The sequence below is a fragment of the Nerophis ophidion genome, linkage group LG11 (genome assembly GCF_033978795.1).
Source record: "Nerophis ophidion isolate RoL-2023_Sa linkage group LG11, RoL_Noph_v1.0, whole genome shotgun sequence".
Lineage (NCBI taxonomy): Eukaryota > Metazoa > Chordata > Actinopteri > Syngnathiformes > Syngnathidae > Nerophis > Nerophis ophidion.
In genome coordinates this window covers 6,739,748-6,763,499 of record NC_084621.1, presented here as the reverse complement: position 1 = coordinate 6,763,499, position 23,752 = coordinate 6,739,748, and the positions used below count along the sequence as shown (strand labels likewise).

At 39.0% G+C, this 23,752-nt stretch overlaps 2 protein-coding genes across 3 annotated transcripts in view; one reads left to right on the top strand and one right to left on the bottom strand.

Moving 5' to 3' along the window:
* The first annotated feature begins 4,557 nt into the window (after positions 1–4,557).
* Positions 4,558–22,810, top strand: themis2 (thymocyte selection associated family member 2). The gene is made up of 6 exons (XM_061914997.1): positions 4,558–4,727; positions 4,798–4,938; positions 12,136–12,546; positions 17,040–18,160; positions 18,258–18,381; positions 18,450–22,810. Exons 1-6 carry the CDS (start codon positions 4,625–4,627, stop codon positions 18,545–18,547), a joined length of 1,998 nt encoding a protein of 665 aa, XP_061770981.1. The 5' UTR covers positions 4,558–4,624; the 3' UTR covers positions 18,548–22,810.
* Positions 22,811–23,116: 306 nt separating this feature from the next.
* Positions 23,117–23,752, bottom strand: part of rpa2 (replication protein A2) — a 15,457-nt gene continuing 14,821 nt past the window's right edge. For both annotated transcript variants that reach the window (XM_061915001.1, XM_061915002.1), the window contains exon 9: positions 23,117–23,318. In XM_061915001.1, the coding sequence (XP_061770985.1) occupies positions 23,231–23,318 (88 nt within the window). In that variant the 3' untranslated portion in view covers positions 23,117–23,230. The remainder of the gene's footprint in view (positions 23,319–23,752) is intronic.

Sequence of the window (23,752 nt, the reverse complement as noted above, 5' to 3'; positions counted from 1 at the left end):
TATATATATATATATATATACATATATATATATATACATATATATATATGTATATATATATATATATATATATATATGTAGGTGTGGGAAAAATCACAAGACTACTTCATCTTTACAGAACTGTTTCATGAGGGGTTCCCTCAATCATCAGGAGATTTTGTATATATATATTTATATATTTTTATTCTATTTTTGTTACTTTGAATTTAAAACCCCCTGGCGCAGTTTTGTACTATTTTTATAATGTTTTGTAATTTTTTATACCATTGTTGAACTTATTCTGAATATTATTTCTCAACTGTTTGTAAATGTTGGAATGTATAAATAAACACAAAAAAAGAAATAAAATAAAATCTAAATAATAAAATGATAAAATAAAATTTAAAAAATAATAATAGTAATTTTTAAAAAAAGGAAAGAAAATCAAATCTTAAAAGGCAGAATCTTGCTTTCCAAAGCAGAAGGTACCTCCAGGCTATTTCTTTAGATGTTAACCAAAAAATATGTACAACTATTGACAAAATACTTGTTGACTTTATTTAGAAAAACAAAATTCATTATATTAAGAAATCTGTTATAATGAACTATTACAATCAGGGTGGTGTAAACTTTCTGGAGTTCACTACACTAAACAACACTTTTAAGATGAATTGCATAAGACAGTACTTGAAAGACCCAATTTCATTTTGGAACTTCATTTCTCATCATGTATTTTCTAACCTTGGAGGCCTAAAATGTTGCTATTGTGTAAATAAAACATTGATAAGATTCCTGTTGCTCTATCAAACTTCCACAAACAAGTGGGGCAAACAAGTATTTAGTCAGCTAGCTTTTGTGCAAGTTCTCCCACTTCAAATGATGACAGAGGTCTGTCATTTTCATCATAGGTACACTTCAACTGGGAGAGACAGAATGGGAAAAAAAACCCAGGAATTCACATTGTAGGAATTTTAATGAATTTATTGTTAAATGATGGTGGAAAATAAGTATTTGGTCAAGCATTCAAAGCTCTCACTGATGGAAGGAGGTTTTGGCTCCAAATCTCAGGATACATGGCCCCATTCATTCTTTCCTTAACACGGATCAATCGTCCTGTCCCCTTAGCAGAAATACAGCCCCAAAGCATGATGTTTCCACCCCCATGCTTCACAGTAGGTATGGTGTTCTTGGGATGCAACTCAGTATTCTTCTTCCTCCAAACACCAGCAGTTGAGTTTATACCAAAATGGATACATGGATGATACAGCAGAGGATTGGGAGAATGTCATGTGGTCAGATGAAACCAAAATAGAACTTTTTGGTATAAACTCAACTGGTGGTGTTTGGAGGAAGAAGAATACTGAGTTGCATCCCAAGAACACCATACCTACTGTGAAGCATGGGGGTGGAAACATCATGCTTTGGAGCTGTTTTTCTGCTAAGGGGACAGGACGATTGATCCGTGTTAAGGAAAGAATGAATGGGGCCATGTATCCTGAGATTTGGAGCCAAAACCTCCTTCTTTCAGCTTTAAATGGTTGACCAAATACTTATTTTCCACCATCATTTACACATAAATTCTTTAAAATTCCTACAATGTAAATTCCTGGATTTGTTTTGTCACATTCTGTCTCTCACAGTTGAAGTGTACCTATGATGAAAATGACAGACCTCTGTCATCATTTGAAGTGGGAGAACTTGCACAATCGCTGGCTGACTAAATACTTTTATGCCCCACTGTATAAGCACCACTTCTCAACTACCAAATATTTCATCTGGAACAATAAAGACATATATTGAAAAGGAAATCTCTTTTCCTCAACAATTGGTCTGACAATGATACTATTTTAGTGAGTCAGCTATTCAATAAGGAAGGTCAACTTTTTAATTACCAAGAATTTCTCAACCTTTTTAAGGTCCCTGCGACTCCCAAACTATTTGCCATTGTATTTGATTCCATTCCAGAAGGTGTTATGTCTTGCAGGGCCTACACATCTCCTCTTTCTGCTGTAATACATGTGAATGATCCACTTGACACTCCTGAGGGGAAACTTTGCTTTGATCAGAAAAATAACAGAAAAATCCGCAGCTTATTACAAAATGATTGTGGGTCTGTCTCCTATATACTTTTCATATGAGTTGGGAAATTGTGTTAGATGTAAATATAAACGGAATACAATGATTTGCAAATCCTTTTCAAGCCATATTCAGTTGAATATGCTACAAAGACAACATATTTGATGTTCAAACTCATAAACTTTTTTTTTTTTTTTGCAAATAATAATCAACTTAGAATTTCATGGCTGCAACACGTGCCAAAGTAGTTGGGAAAGGGCATGTTCACCACTGTGTTACATCACCTTTTCTTTGAACAACACTCAATAAACGTTTGGGAACTGAGGAAACTAATTGTTGAAGCTTTGAAAGTGGAATTCTTTCCCATTCTTGTTTTATGTAGAGCTTCAGTCCTTCAACAGTCCGGGGTCTCCGCTGTCCTATTTTACGCTTCATAATGCGCCACACATTTTCCATGGGAGACAGGTCTGGACTGCAGGCTGGCCAGGAAAGTACCCGCATTCTTTTACTACGAAACCACGCTGTTGTAACACGTGGCTTGGCATTGTCTTGCTGAAATAAGCAGGGGCGTCCATGGAAAAGACGGCACTTAGATGGCAGCATATGTTGATCCAAAACCTGTATGTACCTTTCAGCATTAATGATAAGTTACCCATGCCTTGGGCACTAATGCACCCCCATACCATCACACATGCTGGCTTTTACACTTTGCATCGATAACAGTCTGGATGGTTCACTTCCCCTTTGGTCCGGATGACACGATGTCGAATACTTCCAAAAACAATTTGAAATTTGGACTCATCAGAGCACAGAAGACTTTTCCACTTTGCATCAGTCCATCTTAGATGATCTCGGGCCCAGAGAATTTCCCAACTCATATGGAAATGGGGTTTGTAATTGTGCTCTGGAATAATGTGAATGACATCTGCTGGCTCAACACGTGGTTCCTTCCTAGCAGATATTTACTTACCAACAAAGTCAAATAGATATATTTTAAAATAATTCATGGTTATTACCCTGTAAAGACTGTGATGGTTAGATACAAGAAGGACATTGATGTTACCTGCACTTCATGTAGCTTGCATCCAGACTGCTTACCACCTGTTTAGGATCTGTGAGAGCACTCGACCGCTATGGCAGACATCTGTCGACACATCCTGCACAATATTCATGACAAGCTTGTGCTTTGTTTTAAAGATGTGCTCTTTGGTTTTACACTGTATGAACAACACTTTTTTTTTTTAAAGGGAATTTACCTTTGCAACCTCATTATTCTATTGGCTAACTTTTATATTCATAAATGTAAGTTTCTCAATACCCGACCTGTCTTGTGTGCCTTTAAACAAGATTTAAAACCTTTCTACCTCTAATAGTGATTCCTAGAGCCCAAAAAAAGTCTGCGGGCTATAGAGCGTTTTCCGTTCGGGCTCCAGTACTCTGGAATGCCCTCCCGGTAACAGTTCGAGATGCCACCTCAGTAGAAGCATTTAAGTCTCATCTTAAAACTCATTTGTATACTCTAGCCTTTAAATAGACCTCCTTTTTAGACCAGTTGATCTGCCGCTTCTTTTCTTTCTCCTATGTCCCCCCCTCCCTTGTGGAGGGGGTCCGGTCCGATGACCATGGATGAAGTACTGACTGTCCAGAGTCGAGACCCAGGATGGACCGCTCGCCTGTATCGGTTGGGGACATCTCTACGCTGCTGATCCGCTTCAGATGGTTTCCTGTGGACGGGACTCTCGCTGCTGTCTTGGAGCCACTATGGATTGAACTTTCACAGTATCATGTTAGACCCGCTCGACATCCATTGCTTTCGGTCCCCTAGAGGGGGGGGGGTTGCCCACATCTGAGGTCCTCTCCAAGGTTTCTCATAGTCAGCATTGTCGCTGGCGTCCCACTGAATGTGAATTCTCCCTGCCCACTGGGTGTGAGTTTTCCTTGCCCTTTTGTGGGTTCTTCCGAGGATGTTGTAGTCGTAATGATTTGTGCAGTCCTTTGAGACATTTGTGATTTGGGGCTATATAAATAAATATTGATTGATTGATTGATTGATTGATAATAACCAAAAAGCTGTGAAAACAATGATGCTGTGTTCCAAATTTAAGTTATTTACTGATATTGAGTGAGCCTGTGGCTTTGCACTTTGTTTAAAGCAAGAGCTGCAAAAAAACTATATATGTGTATATATATATATATATACATACAGTATATATATATATATACTGTATGTATATATATATATATACATACAGTATATATATATATATACTGTATGTATATATATATATATATACATACAGTATATATATATATACTGTATGTATATATATATATATATACATACAGTATATATATATATATATATATATATATACTGTATGTATATATATATTCTTGTTATTTTGCAGCTCTTGCGTTCCACCTTGCACTTAATGTTGGTGTGCACGCTTCGTGCAGAAGCATCAGAACTTCCTCCTTTTGTGGTTTTGGTGTGACAGGCACTCCACCTTCATGTTCAGCGTCTGCACGCCTCATTTGACCTTCAGCCTGCCCTTCAGCTCGCACAGCCATGGCGGACAGCGGCGTCTTGCCTCTCCAGGAGTACATGGCGTCACTGGACAGCGCCAGTCTGCCCAGGATCCTGCAGGTCTGCTCGGGCGTGTACTTCCAAGGTAGGCTCTTCAAAAAAAAAGGGGCCTCCGTCAAGAGTTGCTCACATGTCGTCCTTCTAAAATGTTTAAGAGTCCATCTATGAGATCTTGGGGAACGAGGTGTGCTTCTCCACCGGGGACGTCATCAAAGTCACCGGCCTTGAACTCCTGTCCGTCTCCTGCCAAGACGTCAGCAGCCAGGAGAAGTTTGAGCTGCCCATCAACCACACAGGTGTGCCCTCTTTTTGCTAACCTGGGGGGCCCCATCTTTTCCACCATTGAGACTAGTATTAGTAGATTGCACGGTACAGGACATATTCTCTGCAATTGGGCGGCGGCAGCGGCGGCGATGCCCAAGAAGAACGTGGAGTTGGAATATAATTACAACACTTTATGTACATATTTATATAATATTTACATATTTATATAATAATTAACTACAAGCTCCATTCACAGACAGAGTCCTATTGCTTTTATGAGCGGTCGAGCGAGTCAAAAGACGGAAAAAAAATAATAATTATTTTCATTTGTGGCAGCCGTGATAGCATGCCTTTATATATGTGTATATATATATATATATATATATATATATATATATATATATATATATATATATATATATACATTTTCTACTGCTTGTCCCTTTTGGGGTCGCTGGAGCCTATCTCCGCTGCATTCAGGCAGAAGGCAGCGTACACCCTGGACAAGTCGTCACCTCATCACAGGGCCATATTTATACATTTCATAATAAATATATATATATTTTTTTTCTTTTATTTCGGCAATCTTCACATAAAACAAAGAACAACAACAAGAAAAGAAAAAATAAAAAAATAAAAAAAATAAAAAAACACTCATTTGAGCAATGATTGAGCCGAAAGGGTGTAGGTTGAAGCAACGCTTATATAAACCTACCCCATCACAACAAGAACAAGCTTCAAAATATATAAAATCTAAAACATGCTTCACTTATATTACTTTTTTTTTTTTTTTTTTTTTTTTTTTAATAATATATATGTTTTTCAGATTTGATCTGCCTCACAAACGCTCGTCAATAAAGTACTTCATATTTTCTCACTGAATGTAATATTTTTTTTTCATTTTGACAGAAAAAAATATATGTACTGCTTGAAATAGCATACCTTTTAAACTTGATAGTATCCATTATTGCAACAAATATACTATCATACTTTCCAAAAATGATTTTGTCCAAATAAAAATACTTCACTTTACAGCAAACCGCCCATCAAATTCATAAAAAATGACAATAAATGTAACGTTGTCCTTTTCTGCATATTACTGTAAATTGAAAAAAATATATACTATCAATCCAATTTATTTGCATCGCACATTTAAACAGAAATGTTTCCAAAGTGTTGCACAAAAATATTAAAAATATTATCCTTAGCTCCACCAATGACTGAATAATACAACAAAAAAATAAATACATTTAAATGTGTTGTACTTGTACAGCACTTTTCTACCTTCAAGGTACTCAAAGCGCTTTGACACTACTTCCACATTTACACACACATTCACACACTGATGGAGGGAGCTGCCATGCAAGGCACTAACCAGCACCCATCAGGAGCAAGGGTGAAGCGTCTTGCTCAGGACACAACGGACGTGACGAGGTCGGTACTAGGTGGGGCTTGAACTAGGGACCCTCGGGTTGCTGGCACAGACACTCTACCACTGCGCCACGCCGTCCCCACCATATAAAACTGATATAAAACCAGTATGAAAATAAATACGATTAAAACAATTTTAAAGGGTAAAACCAATCCAAAAAAAATACGTAGAAATCCACATTTTAAAAATGGAGGAGCACACAACTTGTTAAAAGCCAAAGAATAAAAGTGGGTCTGAAGACGAAGTGGCCGAGTGTTCCAGAGCTTCGGGCCGAGGGCCACAGAGAAGGCCCCTGTCTCCCCTACTTTTAAAATCACTGTTTTTTTTGTGTTAAAATTCTGTTGACTGAGCTGCCAGTTTTTGACTGTAAAATATACGGTTGTTGTTTTTAAAAGTGTATTACGGGGAATAGAAAATGGTACATTTGTTTTTACAGTTACGTTGCCAGAATAAAAATAGAACTTCTAGTGTTTGTCCATGAATCAATCAATCAATGTTTACTTATATGATAATATAATGTTGTAAAAGCAATGTCAATTTAACACGAAAATTCTGGCAACTCAGCTGCCAACTTTTTTCTGTAAAACCCCCTGAAAATAACACTGGTACTCTTTTTCCATTTACTGTAAAATGTTGTAAAAAAACAAAAATACACTTTTACAGCAACATTTTGTAAATGTACATTTTCTACTGTAACATCGACAGCCTACTTAAAACAATTTATATCATTAATAATGAAATCCGGAGGCAAATTCATAACCAAAAAACCACGTGGACATCCCTGAACTAAATACTCAATAGAATTAAAGACCAAATGAAAGACGTGTTTCATTTGGTCTTTAATTCTATTGAGTATTTAGTGGTGAACTAGTTATAATTTTTGCGCTTTAAAGGGGAACTGCACTTCTTCTTTCTTTTTTTAGCCTTTTGGTTCCAGTCATTATGATAGACATGACGACGCATGTATATTTTTGTATACTTTTTTTTTTTTTTGCATTCTAATTCGTAAATCACGTAAATAAAAGTCCCCTTACGCTGCAGCGGATGGGAGGTCCTGGATTTCGCCCGTTAAATACCGTATTTCCTTGAATTGCCGCCGGGGCGCTAATTAATTTAAAACCTCTTCTCACTCCTGCGCTTACCAAAGGCATGCGGTAAAAGTAAGCATGCGCTAATTATTTGAAAACCTCTTCTCACTCCGCCACTTACCAATGTCATGCAGTAAAAATTTGAGTGTGATGTAAGCCTGGACCTTAAATCCTAATGAATAGCTCTCAATTTTCTTCCCTTTATGCGATTTGAAATTATTGGTATTGAAATCAGCCTCCTCCATTTTGAAAATGATAACAGGGGAAGTGTCACTCGTGACGTCACGAGTTTGACTTGGCGGTAATACTAAGCATGCACTAATTATTTTGCGAAGCGAGTTTGACCCGGCAGTAATTCAAGGCAGCTGCATACTATATGCCCTGCGGAAATTCAAGGAAAAACGGTAAATGTTTAAAAAATTTAAAAAAAAACTACAAAAAGCTCCAACAATATTCCATTTACATTTCGTGACATGAATATGAAGTATTAGTGATATTGTTATAATAAGCGCTGACGCAGACAAACTATTTATAGCGGCAAGCTTGAGTGTTTATTTCTACTGGTGAACTGTTTCCTTGCTTCCTTGCTCTCTAGAAGTTTATTGTAGACCATAAAACACGTCCCCCACCTGGATAATAGAAGGATGAAGAGGTATTCCGACAAGTTGGTACACTTTGACAGCCAATTTAGACCTGGAAATGCATAGAATGACACAAAAGGATGCTTGGTTCCGTCCCCTTTTCTTTACGGGGACTTTTCTTCATCTAAATGGGAATATATGAACACCCTAGCAGTCGGCATCCTAATGACAGCAGACATTGTACAGTAAGTGATGTTTTATTATTTTTGTTAGCTCTCATGAAGTCTGCAGTGAGTAATCAGTGATGATGGAAATTAAGCAAGTCGTGATGCGTTTTTTTATTATTAATGCCTAAAATGATAAAAATATGCAGTTATTAAATGTTATTACATATGTTACTACATTACATATATACTTTTATAATGTATATAAAACCTCAATGGAGGTGTTCAGATCCGTCTTTAAGGGTTTTATAGGCAGACTAAAACGTCTCCCGTAGGCTCCACTGTAAGCGGACTTTTGATCGCATATTTTTTGTAATATTTTGAATGAAATAAAATGAGGAATAAAAGTATTCTGGTCTTCAATAAGGATTGTGAACGCAAGGCAAAATTCCAAGAAAAAGTGCAGTTCCAGAAGATTAAAAAAAGAACACCAAATTATTAATCTTACTTTTCATTTTAATCTAATGTAATAATGACAGTGCTAAAATAAATAAAACAAATGTATCAAAGTATAAATAAAAATTAATACATTTACAAAGTAAATGTATTTATTTTTTATTCAGTATATGTTTTTTAAATAAACCCAATAAAATTAAAGTGCAAAGGAAAATACACCTTCAACCCTTTAGTCATAATTTTTGCACCCAAGAACTATTTATCTCAGTGGTCCCCAACCACCGAGTCGTGGCCCGATTGGTACCGGGCCGCAGAAGAATTTATTAATTTTTATTTTTTACTGAAATCAACATAAAAAACACAAGCTCCACCCACAATTAGTGCATCAACCCCAAAACCTCCCTCTTTCATGACAAAGAAGCCCCCTCCCTCCACGGGACAAAAGATCCAGCGTTGATCGGGGTGCAGCTACAAAAAGGTTGGGGCCCACTGGTCTATCTGACTTTAGCTGCAGACTTCTTCTGTTTCTTTGAGATTGTCATTACTGCCACAAGTGGTGGAAAATGGCATTACAACTGAGTACCGCTGCGGCCTACATAGACCAGAGGTGAGAACGTTCTTTTTTTTTTTTGTGTCGCTCTTGGGCAGGGATTTCTAACCTTTTTGACTCTGGGGCCAAGATTTTCCTCTATAGAGGAGTCCAGGGCCCATTAAAAAATAACACTAAATTATTCATCTTACTCTTGATTTTAATCGTATGTAATAATTACAGTGCTAAAATAAATACAAATGTATCAATTAAAATAGTAAAAATGCAAATTAATACATAAACCAACCAAATGTATATTTTTTTTGTTCAATATATGTTTCTTAAATAAATTTCCAATAAAAATTAAAACACACCTTCAACCCTTTAGTCATAATTTTTGTGCCTAAAAACCTTCTCTATGACTTTAGCTCCAGACTTCTTCTGTTTGTTTGAGATTGTCATTACTGCCACAAGTGGTGGAAAATGGTATTACAACTGAAGATACCTGCGACCCCTACAGACCACAGCTGATATTTTTTTAGTGGCGCTCTTGGGCAGGGATTTCTAACCTTTTTGACTTTGGGGCTCAGATTTTCCACTATAGAGGAGTCCAGGGCCCATTTAAAAAATAACACAACATTTTTAACAGTACTCTTGATTTTAATATTATGTATTAATTACAATGCTAAAATAAATAAAAATGTAAATTTATCAATAAAAAAATAAACAATAATCTAAATAAAAATGAATGCATATACAAACAAATTGTATTCATACTTTTTTTTGTGTTCAATATATATTTCTTAAATGAACTCCCAATAAAAGTTAAAGTGCAAATGAAAATATACCTTCAACCCTTTAGTCATAATTTCTGCGCCTAAGAACCTTCTCTACGACTTTAGCTGCAGACTTCTTCTGTTTGAGATTGTCATTACTGCCACAAGTGGCGGAAAAGGGTATTACAACTGAAGATACCTGCGACCCCTACAGACCACAGCTGATATTTTTTTAGTGGCGCTCTTGGGCAGGGATTTCTAACCTTTTTGACTTTGGGGCTCAGATTTTCCACTATAGAGGAGTCCAGGGCCCATTTAAAAAATAACACAACATTTTTAACAGTACTCTTGATTTTAATATTATGTATTAATTACAATGCTAAAATAAATAAAAATGTAAATTTATCAATAAAAAAAATAAACAATAATCTAAATAAAAATGAATACATATACAAACAAATTGTATTCATACTTTTTTTTGTGTTCAATATATATTTCTTAAATGAACTCCCAATAAAAGTTAAAGTGCAAATGAAAATATACCTTCAACCCTTTAGTCATAATTTCTGCGCCTAAGAATCTTCTCTACGACTTTAGCTGCAGACTTCTTCTGTTTGAGATTGTCATTACTGCCACAAGTGGTGGAAAATGGTATTACAACGGAAGATACCTGCGACCCCTACAGACCACAGCTGATATTTTTTTAGTGGCGCTCTTGGGCAGGGATTTCTAACCTTTTTGACTTTGGGGCTCAGATTTTCCACTATAGAGGAGTCCAGGGCCCATTTAAAAAATAACACAACATTTTTAACAGTACTCTTGATTTTAATATTATGTATTAATTACAATGCTAAAATAAATAAAAATGTAAATTTATCAATAAAAAAATAAACAATAATCTAAATAAAAATGAATACATATACAAACAAATTGTATTCATACTTTTTTTTGTGTTCAATATATATTTCTTAAATGAACTCCCAATAAAAGTTAAAGTGCAAATGAAAATATACCTTCAACCCTTTAGTCATAATTTCTGCGCCTAAGAACCTTCTCTACGACTTTAGCTGCAGACTTCTTCTGTTTGTTTGAGATTGTCATTACTGCCACAAGTGGCGGAAAAGGGTATTACAACTGAAGATACCTGCGACCCCTACAGACCACAGCTGATATTTTTTTAGTGGCGCTCTTGGGCAGGGATTTCTAACCTTTTTGACTTTGGGGCCCAGATTTTCCACTATAGAGGAGTCCAGGGCCCATTAAAAAAATAACACAACATTTTTAACATTACTCTTGATTTTAATATTATGTATTTGGATATGTATTAATTACAATGCTAAAACAAATAAAAATGTAAATTTATCAATAAAAAAATAAACAATAATCTAAATAAAAATGAATACATATACAAACAAATTGTATTCATACTTTTTTTTGTGTTCAATATATATTTCTTAAATGAACTCCCAATAAAAGTTAAAGTGCAAATGAAAATATACCTTCAACCCTTTAGTCATAATTTCTGCGCCTAAGAACCTTCTCTACGACTTTAGCTGCAGACTTCTTCTGTTTGTTTGAGATTGTCATTACTGCCACAAGTGGCGGAAAAGGGTATTACAACTGAAGATACCTGCGACCCCTACAGACCACAGCTGATATTTTTTTAGTGGCGCTCTTGGGCAGGGATTTCTAACCTTTCTGACTTTGGGGCCCAGATTTTCCACTATAGAGGAGTCCAGGGCCCATTAAAAAAATAACAACATTTTTAACATTACTCTTGATTTTAATATTATGTATTAATTACAATGCTAAAACAAATAAAAATGTAAATTTATCAATAAAAAAATAAACAATAATCTAAATAAAAATGAATACATATACAAACAAATTGTATTCATACTTTTTTTTGTGTTCAATATATATTTCTTAAATGAACTCCCAATAAAAGTTAAAGTGCAAATGAAAATATACCTTCAACCCTTTAGTCATAATTTCTGCGCCTAAGAACCTTCTCTACGACTTTAGCTGCAGACTTCTTCTGTTTGAGATTGTCATTACTGCCACAAGTGGTGGAAAAGGGTATTACAAGTGAGTAGCGCCGCGGCCTATACAGACCACAGCTGAGAAACATTTTGGCGACCCTCTCGGTCCCAGGCCCTATGGTTGATAAACGCAGCCTAAGAAAACGTCTTTTTCTCGCCAGGTTTGTTCAAGATCATTCCTGAGGTGCTGCACTACAGCACGGTGGAGGAGCTGGTCAAGCTGAGGCCGGTAGATTTACAGTCCGCCCTCCCCGTCACCTTCACCAGCCGCTCCAAAGTGGCCCTGGGGGAGGTCACGCTAGGGGAGGGCGCGGTCTTGACCCTGCTGTCCGTGGAAGAGGACCGGTGCAGGTGCCAAGTCCAAGGCCAGAGCGAGGCCTCGGCCGAGGTGTACGTGCCGCTGGCCACGCGCGGGGAGTTCTACGTGTGCGAGGGCGAGGAGTGCTTCACCCTCCAGGAGATCATGGCGTCGCCGTGTCTGCGCAGCCAAAGGTTCCGCTTCATCAACACCACCATGTGCCAGCGGACCCTGGTCCTCAGTCCCGTGTTCCAGGTGTGCGGCGTCATGAACTGTGAGCACACTTTCCTTACGGCTTGTCTTATCAGAAACAATAACAAAATTAAAGGAACTCTTGCATGATAGAATACAACTATTTTTAAAGTTTCTTTTAAAGGGGAACTGCACTTTTTTGGAACTTAGCCTATCATTCGCAATCTTTTTGTAAGACCAGAACACATTTTTTCCATTCATTATTACTAACGTCCAAAAACCACCATCTGGCAACCTGAATATTAACCGATTATTGTCAATATTGTTATTATAAGCACTAAAGCTAAGGGACTACTTTTTGCGGGGCATTAATCACAGAGACAGTAAAAACTTGTGTGAAACTTATGATTGATTCTTCATCTAAACGAGTAGCTATAAACATCCCATCAGTCAGCATCTCAGTGAGCGCAGACATTGTACAGTAAGTTTTGTTTTATTACATTTGTAGTTATTGTTTAAGGGACTACGTTTAGCGGCGCATTCATCACAGACAGAGTTAACCATCTTATGCTGCTATATTGGCAAGGCAAGGCAACTGTATTTATATTGCACGTTTACAACAATTTTTACATTGAACCAAAGTGCTTTACAGGTTAAAAAGCATAGAGCAAAAAACAAAAAAACAAAGAACATAAACAATGGCTAAGCTAAACAAGATAGCGCTAAATAAATACGTTGAAAGGGTTCGGATAAAAAGCAAAATTGGTTCAATATTGAACAATTAACTGCTGCATCGCTTCTAAACTGGTGAAAGTTAATTCCAGATTATAAATCATGCCTCTCTCCTGGGTAGCGGAAGGATTTGGACATAAATCGAGAACGTTGATATTCAACTCAGACCTGGAAATGGCGAAAAAGACACGAAAAAATGCCTGTTAGTACCTACCATTTTTTTTTTTTTTTTAAACTTGCGTGAAACCTATTAATTCTTCATCTAAACGAGAATATATAAACACCCCATCAGTCGGCATCCCAGTAAGCGTATACATTGTACAGTGAGTGAGTTTATTATGGTTGTAGTTTGTATTTACTGTTTAAGGGACTACTTTTAGTGGCACATTCATCACAGAGAGAGGTACCTCGCTTATGCAGCTATATTGACAAATTGAACCAATAAACTGCTACATCGCCTCTAAATTAGTGAAAGTTAATTCTAGATTATAAATCCATCCATCCATCCATTTTCTACCGCTTATTCCCTTTCGGGGTCGCGGGGGGCGCTGGCGCCTATCTCAGCTACAATCGGGCGGAAGGCAGGGTACACCCTGGACAAGTCGCCACCTTATCGCAGGGCCAACACAGATAGACAGACAACATTCACACTCACATTCACACACTAGGGCCAATTTAGTGTTGCCAATCAACCTATCCCCAGGTGCATGTCTTTGGAAGTGGGAGGAAGCCGGAGTACCCGGAGGGAACCCACGCATTCACGGGGAGAACATGCAAACTCCACACAGAAAGATCCCGAGCCTGGATTTGAACCCAGGACTGCAGGAACTTCGTATTGTGAGGCAGACGCACTAACCCCTCTGCCACCGTGAAGCCCTAGATTATAAATCATGCCTCTCAAATGGGTGGTGAAAGGATGTGGACACAAACAGAGTAGCTGGTCAACTTTTATATTCAACTTAGACCCAGAGATGGCGAGAAAGACACAAAACAAACGCTTGTAACTACCTACCTATTTTTGAAACTTAGCACTTAGCAAATGGTACATGGTGCTGTAGTGCTTCACTAAAGCTAGATCTGTTTCGCACACGGCTCCTAAAACTTGCAGCTCATCCTCGGTATGCTCGAGCACAAAAATATCAAGTTCTGGATCGTCAGTTTTCGCAAAATTAGTCGTCGTCGCCATGATTAGTCGTGTTGTTGTGGAAGGAAACGGCAAAGGTTGCGATTCCTCTGTGAAGTTAATGCACAAAAATGAGCAAAATAAGTAAATATTACATGTTATTAATAATGTGCTTGTTACATTACATATACTGTATACTTACAGTGCGTATATCAAAGGTTGGAGTTTTTATTAGAGGGCTTTTTAGGCATTATAGAGCGAATCACATTACCCTGCTTGGCACTCAGTTTTAAGGGTTGGAATTGGGGGTTAAATCACCAAAAATGATTCCCGGGCGCGGCCACCGCTGTTGCTCACAGCTCCCCTCACCTCCCTGGGGGTGATGGGTCAAATGCAAATAGTAATGCTCTACATTAAAAAACATTTTTTGGATATATTGTACTTGTCATAGTTTTTAATACAACATACTACTTGATTATTCTTGTGAAGGAAAATGATTACTTGTACTCCCTTTGTTGAGTTTTATGCTAATTTAGGTAAATGTTTTTATTTTATGGGATGTAACTTCATCAGAACAAAATCGTAATAATGGTGTGTATATGCAGACTTTATTACGCCATTTATTTGGACCAGATATGCTCTTTTACCTAACCCGTGGATGGTTACCTGAAAATGGTTGTCAATGTGGGCTCGTGGTTAGAGAGTCCGCCCCTGAGTTCTGTAGGTTGTGAGTCCAAACCCCGACCGAGTCATACCAAAGACTACATCAACAATGGGACCTGTTACCTCCCTGCTTGGCATTTAGCATCAAGGGAAGGAATTGGGGGTTAAATCACCAAAAATGATCCCCGGGCGCAACCACCGCTGCTGCTCACTGCTCCCCTCACCTCCCAGGGGGTGATCAAGGGTGATGGGTCAAATGCAGAGAATAATTTCACCACACAAACGAGTATGACGATCTTCCTGGTAGGGGTGTATCCTTTATGGAGAATACCTGTGCATGAATTAGTTTAACGTGGGTAGACCGGTGCACAGACAGTCACCACACCATCCTTGACAGAATCGGGTCAGGGTCCAGTGGCATGGAGTCCAAGACGACTGGGGACCCTTTTCTGCGGCAGCCTTCTTCTGCCGTTGCGGTAGTTCTTACATCTACCGTCTTATGCCTGCTCCGCCGTTGAGGTCTTCACTGTATCCCTGGCTAGGGGGCATTCAGGTACTAGGCCTTCGCCAAGGCCCACCTGGGGTAACAGTTGTAAAGGGGATAACCTCCTAGTGCCCCAAGTTCCCACAGAGAAGCCTCTTCACTTTCACGTCATGTCCTGTCACCACACTTAGTGTAGGTGTGACAATCATTGGTACGTTTAACTTCAATGCATATGTCAGAGTAAAGATGAGGCAGGAAACTCGGATGTATCATGCGCTGTCATCTGTGTCGGCCTCTAAGAATTCCACTTCCTAAAAAAACAAATGTCGTTAAGTTTTAGTGAGTAAGTGTTTTTTATGTAGCTGAGCATATGCCAACATAAGTATTGTAATAACGTCCTGACTGATTGTAAAATGTGCTTTTTTTTTTTTTGTAGTACATGCTTTAGTATTGTCCGTTTGTCTCTCTCAAACACACTAACTCTAGTTGTAGGGCAAGTACCATTTAGGGGAACTGCACTTTTTTTTAATCTTGCCTACATTATGAAAGCCATGACGAAAGATGGATGTTTTTTTAATGCATTCTAGCTCGTAAATAAAAGTTGGCTTAAAGCGTAGCCAAAGGTAGGTCCTATAATCCGCACATGTAACCCAATCAATAACAATACTCCATTTACATTTCGTGACTTGAATATTAACCAGGTATTGGTGATATTGTTATTATAAGTGCTAACACAGACAAACTATTTATAGTGGCATGGCGATCACAGACCTGTGTACAATTTCAACCCTGATCGATTGGCCAGATGCTTCCTTCCTTCCTTTGATTCCTGGAAGTTTAGTGTGGATCATAAATCATGCCTCTCACCTGGATAGTAGAAGAATGTGTCCTGGGCATGACGTTAAACTGCATCCGGCAGTTGAGGTCTTGGGGAACTAGGAAGTTATCCCCTTTACTACTGTTACCCCAGGTGGCCTAGTACCCGAATGCCCCCTAGCCAGGGATGAGGTGAAGACCTCAATTGCGGAGCAGGCGGAAGACGGTAGATGTAAGAACTACCACAACGGCTGCGATGGCGGATGAAGGCTGCAGCAGAAAAGGGTCCCCAGTCATCTTGGACTCCATGCCACTGGACCCTGACCCGATTCCGTCAAGGATCGTGTGGTGACTGTCTGTGCACAGGAAAACTAAGTCACGTACAGGCATCCTCTCCATAAAAAGGGATACACTCCTACCAGGAGGACCGTCATACTCGTTCGAGTGACCGCTGATGAGTCGCAGGATGAGGACGTATTCCAACCAGTTGGTACACTTTGACGGCCAATTTAGACCCGGCAATGGCGAGGACTATATTAACATTTAAGCAAGCTAGCGAGTAACACGCTAGCTGCTTCTCGAGAAAATGAGCGGTATCACAGGGAGTTTTCCAGAGTGAGGTAATCAGTCACGGTTTCACGATCATTTTGAGTGATAATACGTACTTTTATGGCTTTTTTCATCCTAAGAACGGTAATCCTTGCATCCCCAATCCCTTACCTTAAATGACTTGGTTTTTCTCCCATCTTGTGCACAGTGAGGAAAAACGTGCTGAGGTTCTCTTCCAGCTTAGAGGTGGACGTGGTGGACATCACCGACGTGTGCAAGGAGGTCAACTTTGTCTCCCCTCTCAGTCTCACGGAAGTCCATTCCCAGCCTGAAGAATCCTTCCCGGTCGTCGTGGAGGTCCTGGAGGGGCCGGAGAAGCCCCCTTTGTTGAATTGCGAATGGCTGCCGCGTCTCCAGAAGGAGACACTGTTGATTTTCCACAGAAAGAAAACCTCAGCCATGGTCATGATGTCCAGTGTGAAAAGCCAAAAGACGCAGCAGTACTTTCTGGTCTCCAAACAGTACGGTGGACAATTCCGGAGGCGTCCCAGAGGGTTCAATTCTGTCTACGAGATCCACGTGGCCAGCTCTCTACAAACATCAGGGTTGAGGCTGCTGGTCACAAGCAACTGTGAGGAAGTTGAGGAGGAAGGTCTTCCTGGGCTCAGTGTCGGGGAACAGCTGGAGGTGGTTGGCTGTCAAAAAGTCCAGCTTCCATGCGGACAAACTGAGAGGCAGTCAGTGGAAGCCCTCGTTTGCCGGCGCATCCAAGATCTGGATGAAGCAGATGAGGACGATGAGGTTTTCCTGCCTTTGTACATGCAAGGACACTTTGTGGAGGTACTCGGCGATAACAAAAAGTACAAACTGGAAGACTTGGACAGGTTGTTCAAGCTGCCGCTGGATGTTAAAGCCGTGAGTCAGGACCCGGAGCTGGTGGCCGACCCTCTCGTGAGCTTTAACAGTCTCCGCATAGAGGGGACCACGCTGGAGCCCACCATCTTGGCGAGCTTGTTGGACAAGCCGGAGCTCTGCTTTGAGATCCCCGTCCAGAGAATATCCATGTCCGTCTGTAAAACCCAGCGTGCCCTGCCGTGGGCCGCAGACCAGACCCCCAAGTGCCGCGTAGAGAGTGTTACCGAGGTGACGGACAGGTTCTTATACCAGTTCCATAAAGAGAGCATGACAAGTGCGAGACCTCCACCCAGACCTCCCAAAGGAAGTCTGTCTGACTTGACCACAAGGCCACCGAAAGCGACTCAAAGCATGCTGAGCAAAAACTTTGGTAGCTTGACCTTGAAGAGCAAAAGTTATTCACTGCCGCCACCTGTAAGTATGCCTCACCATGAAAACCACACACACCACTTGCACATGCTGTTGTGGCTAAGACTGCATTCATAGTCAAACTTATTTAACTTCCTCTTAGGCTTTCCGACCAACTATCGCAGACAAACAGCCGCCAGCCCCACCGCGCAGGTACTCGGCAGCTCAGACCCCGCCTGTAAGGGCACTGCCCAACGCTTACTCAGACCAGGGCACTCTGGTTAAAGGTGAGGACAACCTATCCTCTTTAGGGTTACCGATATTGTGCAGTGTTTCAGTGTTGTTCTCTTCGCAGAGTCACCAGAGAACACGCTAGAAGATGCCTACGAGCAAGTTGAGGACCTGATCGCGGTGATCTTAAACAAAGTCCAGAAGAACGCGGCTGCCAACTGACTACGCAATGCCGAAACATATTTATGCAAGAATAATTACGCACAAAACTGGAACTCTTAGCTAAGAACTTCAATTCTGCTGAGAATATCAATAAAAGACAAACATGTTGGATAACTCATCGCAGAATACCTTAGCAAACCACGGATGCCATGCAAGGACAGTGGAACCTACATTTACAAACCCCGCTATTTGCTAACTTTCCGGTTTGCAAACCTTGAGATTGAGACAAATTTGTCAGTGTACGATCGCTTTATTCTAAGACTGGGTGCTAAACCGGTATTACACTATTTTAGAAAGTTGTATGTACCTACAAACTTTTCGGTTTGCAAACCTTTAGATTGAGACAATTTTCTCGGTATATGATCGCTTCACGCTAGTGTTGGGTGCTATACCGATATTAACTATAATACCGGTATATTTCAGAAAGCGGTATATATTTACAAACCCCTCTATTTGCGAACTATTCAGTTTGCAAACCTTTAGATTGAGACAAATTGGTCGGTGTGTGATCTTATTCATTCTAGGACTGGGTGGTATGCCGGTAATACACTAAATACTGGGATATTTTAGAAAGCGGTATATATTTACAAACTTTTCGGTTTGCAAATCCTTAGAGAAAAATTTCTCCGTATATGATCGCTTCATTCTAGGGTTGGGTGGAATGCCGGTATTAAGTATAATACCGGTATATTTTAGAAAGCGGTACATATTTACAAACCCCTCTATTTGCGAAATTTTCGGTTTGCAAACCTTGAGATTGAGACAAATTCGTCGGTGTACGATCGCTTCATTCTAATATTGGGTGGTATAACACTAAATACTGGTACATTTTAGAAAGCGGAATATATTTACAAACTTTTCGGTTTGCAAACCTTTAGATTGAGACAAATTTCTCGGTAGAAGATCGCTTCATCCTAGGGTTGGGTGGTATACCGGTATTAAGTACAATACCGGTATATTTTAGAAAGCGCTATAGATTTACAAACCCCTCTATTTGCAAACTTTTCGGTTTGCAAACCTTGAGATTGAGACAAATTTGTCAGTGTACGATCGCTTTATTCTAAGACTGGGTGCTAAACCGGTATTACACTATTTTAGAAAGTTGTATATACCTACAAACTTTTCGGTTTGCAAACCTTTAGATTGAGACAATTTTCTCGGTATATGATCGCTTCACGCTAGTGTTGGGTGCTATACCGATATTAACTATAATACCGGTATATTTCAGAAAGCGGTATATATTTACAAACCCCTCTATTTGCGAACTATTCAGTTTGCAAACCTTTAGATTGAGACAAATTGGTCGGTGTGTGATCTTATTCATTCTAGGACTGGGTGGTATGCCGGTAATACACTAAATACTGGTATATTTTAGAAAGCGGTATATATTTACACACTTTTCGGTTTGCAAATCCTTAGAGACAAATTTCTCCGTATATGATCGCTTCATTCTAGGGTTGGGTGGAATGCCGGTATTAATTATAATACCGGTATATTTTAGAAAGCGGTACATATTTACAAACCCCTCTATTTGCGAAATTTTCGGTTTGCAAACCTTGAGATTGAGACAAATTCGTCGGCGTACGATCGCTTCATTCTAGTATTGGGTGGTATAACACTAAATACTGGTACATTTTAGAAAGCGGAATATATTTACAAACTTTTCGGTTTGCAAACCTTTAGATTGAGACAAATTTCTCGGTAGAAGATCGCTTCATCCTAGGGTTGGGTGGTATACCGGTATTAAGTACAATACCGGTATATTTTAGAAAGCGCTATAGATTTACAAACCCCTCTATTTGCAAACTTTTCGGTTTGCAAACCTTGAGATTGAGACAAATTTGTCAGTGTACGATCACTTCATTCAAGTATTGGGTGGTATTTTAGAAAGCGGTGTACATTTACAAACTTTTCGGTTCGCAAACCTTTAGACTGAGACAAATTGGCTGGTGTACGATCTTATTCATTCTAGGACTGGGTGGTATACCGGTAATACACTAAATACTGGTATATTTCAGAAAGCGGTATATATTTACAAATGTTTCGGATTGCAAACCTTTAGGTTGAGACAAATTACTCTGTGTACGATCGCTTCATTCTAGGGCTGGGTGGTATACTGTTATTAAGTATTATACCGGTATATTTAAGAAAGCGGTATATTTTTACAAACCCCTCTATTTGCGAACTTTTCGGTTTGCAAACCTTGAGATTAAGACAAATTTGTTCGCTTCATTCTAGGGTTGGGTGGTATAGCGATATGAAGTATAATACCGGTATATTTTAGAAAGCGGTATATATTTACAAACCCTTCTATTTGCGAACTTTCCGGTTTGCAAACCTCTAGGTTGAGACAAATTTATCGGTGAATAATCGCTTCATTCTAGGGTTGGGTGGTATACTGTTATTAAGAATAATTCCGGTATATTTTAGAAAACGGTGTATTTACAAACCCCTCTATTTGCTAACTTTCCGGTTTGCAAACCTTTACATTGAGACAAATTGGTCGGTGTATGATCTTATTAATTCTAGGACCGGGTGGTATGGCGGTATTACACTGAATACTGGTATATTTTAGAAAGCGGTATATACCTACAAACTTTTCGGTTTGCAAACCTTTAGATTGAGACAAATTTCTCGGTATGTGATCGCTTCATTGGGTGGTATACCGATATTAAGTACAATACCAGTATATTTTAGAAAGTGGTATATATTTACAAACCCTTCTAGTTGCGAACTTTTTGGTTTGCAAACATTTAGATTGAGACAAATTTGTCGTATACGATCGCTTCATTCTAGGGCCGGTATCACGCTAAATACTGGTATATTTTAGAAATCGGTCTATATTTACAAATTTTCCGGTTTGCAAACCTTAAGATTGAGAAAAATTTGTCGGTATGTGATCGCTTCATTCTTGGGTTGGGTGGTGGTATACCAGTATTAAGTATAATACCGGTATATATTTACAAACCCCTTTATTTGCAAACTTTTCGGTTTGCAAACATTTAGATTGAGACAAATTTGTCGGTGTACGATCGCTTCATTCTAGGACTGGGGGGTATTTTAGAAAGCAATATATATTTACAAACTTTTTGGTTTGTAAACCATTAGATTGAGACAAATTTGTCGGTATATGATCGCTTCATTCTAAGGTTAGGTGGTATACCGGTACTAAGTATAATACTGGTATATTTTAGAAAGCGCTATATATTACAAACCCCTCTATTTGCGAACTTTTCGGTTTGCAAACCTTTAGATTGAGACAAATTGGTTGGTGTACGATCGCCAAAAACTGGTATCTTTTAGAAAGCGGTATATATTTACAAACTTTTCTGTTCGCAAACCTTTAGATTGAGAAAAAATTGGTCGGTGTACTATAGCTTCATTCCAGGGCTGGGTGGTATACCAGTATTATACTAACTACTGGTATACATACAGCAACATACATGATCAATTTTGGTGATGTAGAAAAGTTACAATCAAATCAAATTAAATAGACTCGGTTACAAACGAGACAATGGGAAAGCCAAAAGAACGCAGCACAGATCTGAAGAAAAAAAACGAATCATTGACTTGAACAAGTCAGGAAAGTCACTTAGAGCCATTTTAAAGCAGCTTACTACATTTTCATTAGACCCATAATAATTCCTAAAAGAACCAAACTTCATGAATGTTTTTGTGAGCAACAAGTATGTGCTCCAATCGCACTATCACAAAAAACAAGAGTTGGAGAAAATTACTGGAAACTCAAGACAGCCATGACATTATGACCTTCACAAGTGTATGTAAACTTTTGACCACGACTGTATTTCAGAATCAGAAATACTTTATTATACCAAAGGGGAAATTCAAATTTTCAATTTTTTTTTCAGCACAATCCAATTCAAGATCAGACACACATTACAGGGAGACAGAACAGGATCAAACATTATATATATATACAGTGTATATGTATATATTCATATACAGTATATATACAGAATTGTGTATATTATATTAACATAATAGATGTATATAATTGGATATCAAGTGTATGGGAAAAGTTATTCCTACCTTGTTTACGTCTGTGATGACCTTGAGGTTCTATAATCAATCAAAAATATCAAGCAGCTAAAATGCACCAAACATGGACAAGCGTGGAGTATATTGCATTTTTCCCATCATGCATTGTGATTGTTTTAATAGCGTGTAATTTTGAACATTTTTCATAATATTGACGATGTTCAGTGACCAGGGTGTGTTTTGTATAAACGTGTGTCGACTTTTTGTGTTGTTTGCATATTTTTCTGCCATGATTAGGAAATGTTGTTCCGATTGGGTCATATAAGTAAATGTTGTGCTAACGATTCTCCAAAGCACAATTCACAATTATCCAGGATTCAGATTTTTATAATTAAGTTAGAAACATCAGAGTTCTTTTTTAACAGCTAAACTGAAGAAACAGTGAGGGGAAAAAGGAAAGTCAAAACGTGCATCACGGTTACATACCTTCTTGACAGGCACCGTGGATGTTACCATGGAAACAGGGTGACTGTAAAAGTGGTAAATATTGTGTGATAAAGGAGACCGGAGTTGAGAGTAGACAACATAATATTTATTTCCAGGTACAAGGACGCAAATGGTCTTTTCTTAAAAAAAAAAAATGTACAATGATGAAAACTAAGTGTCTTGAAGGAGACGAGGCCTCTACTCGTCGCAGTCTGTCGACTTGAAGTGGTCTTCGTCGATGGTGGAAAAGATGTGGCCTTCGTTGCTGAGGAACTCCACAACCTGCCTTTTTTTTTTGTTTGGTTTTGTTTTCAAATACATAAAACAGTGTTCTTGTCAGAGGTTTAGAGCACACAAGTGGACCTTGACATAAGTTCAATTCCGAGAAACTGCAGCAAGTCATGTTCTTATAAGCGTTGTCTCATTGCAGATAATTCTGAGAAATGGGCATTCAAAAGAGTTGCATGAGGTCACGGCTCATCGCCCATCGGCGTGGCGCAGTGGGAGAGTGGCCGTGCGCAACCCGAGGGTCCCGGGTTCAAATCCCACCTAGTACCAACCTCGTCACGTCCGTTGTGTCCTGAGCAAGACACTTCACCCTTGCTCCTGATGGGTTCTGGTTGGCGCCTTGCATGGCAGCTCCCTCCATCAGTGTGTGAATGTGTGTGTGAATGGGTAAATGTGGAAGTAGTGTCAAAGCGCTTTGAGTACCTTCAAGGT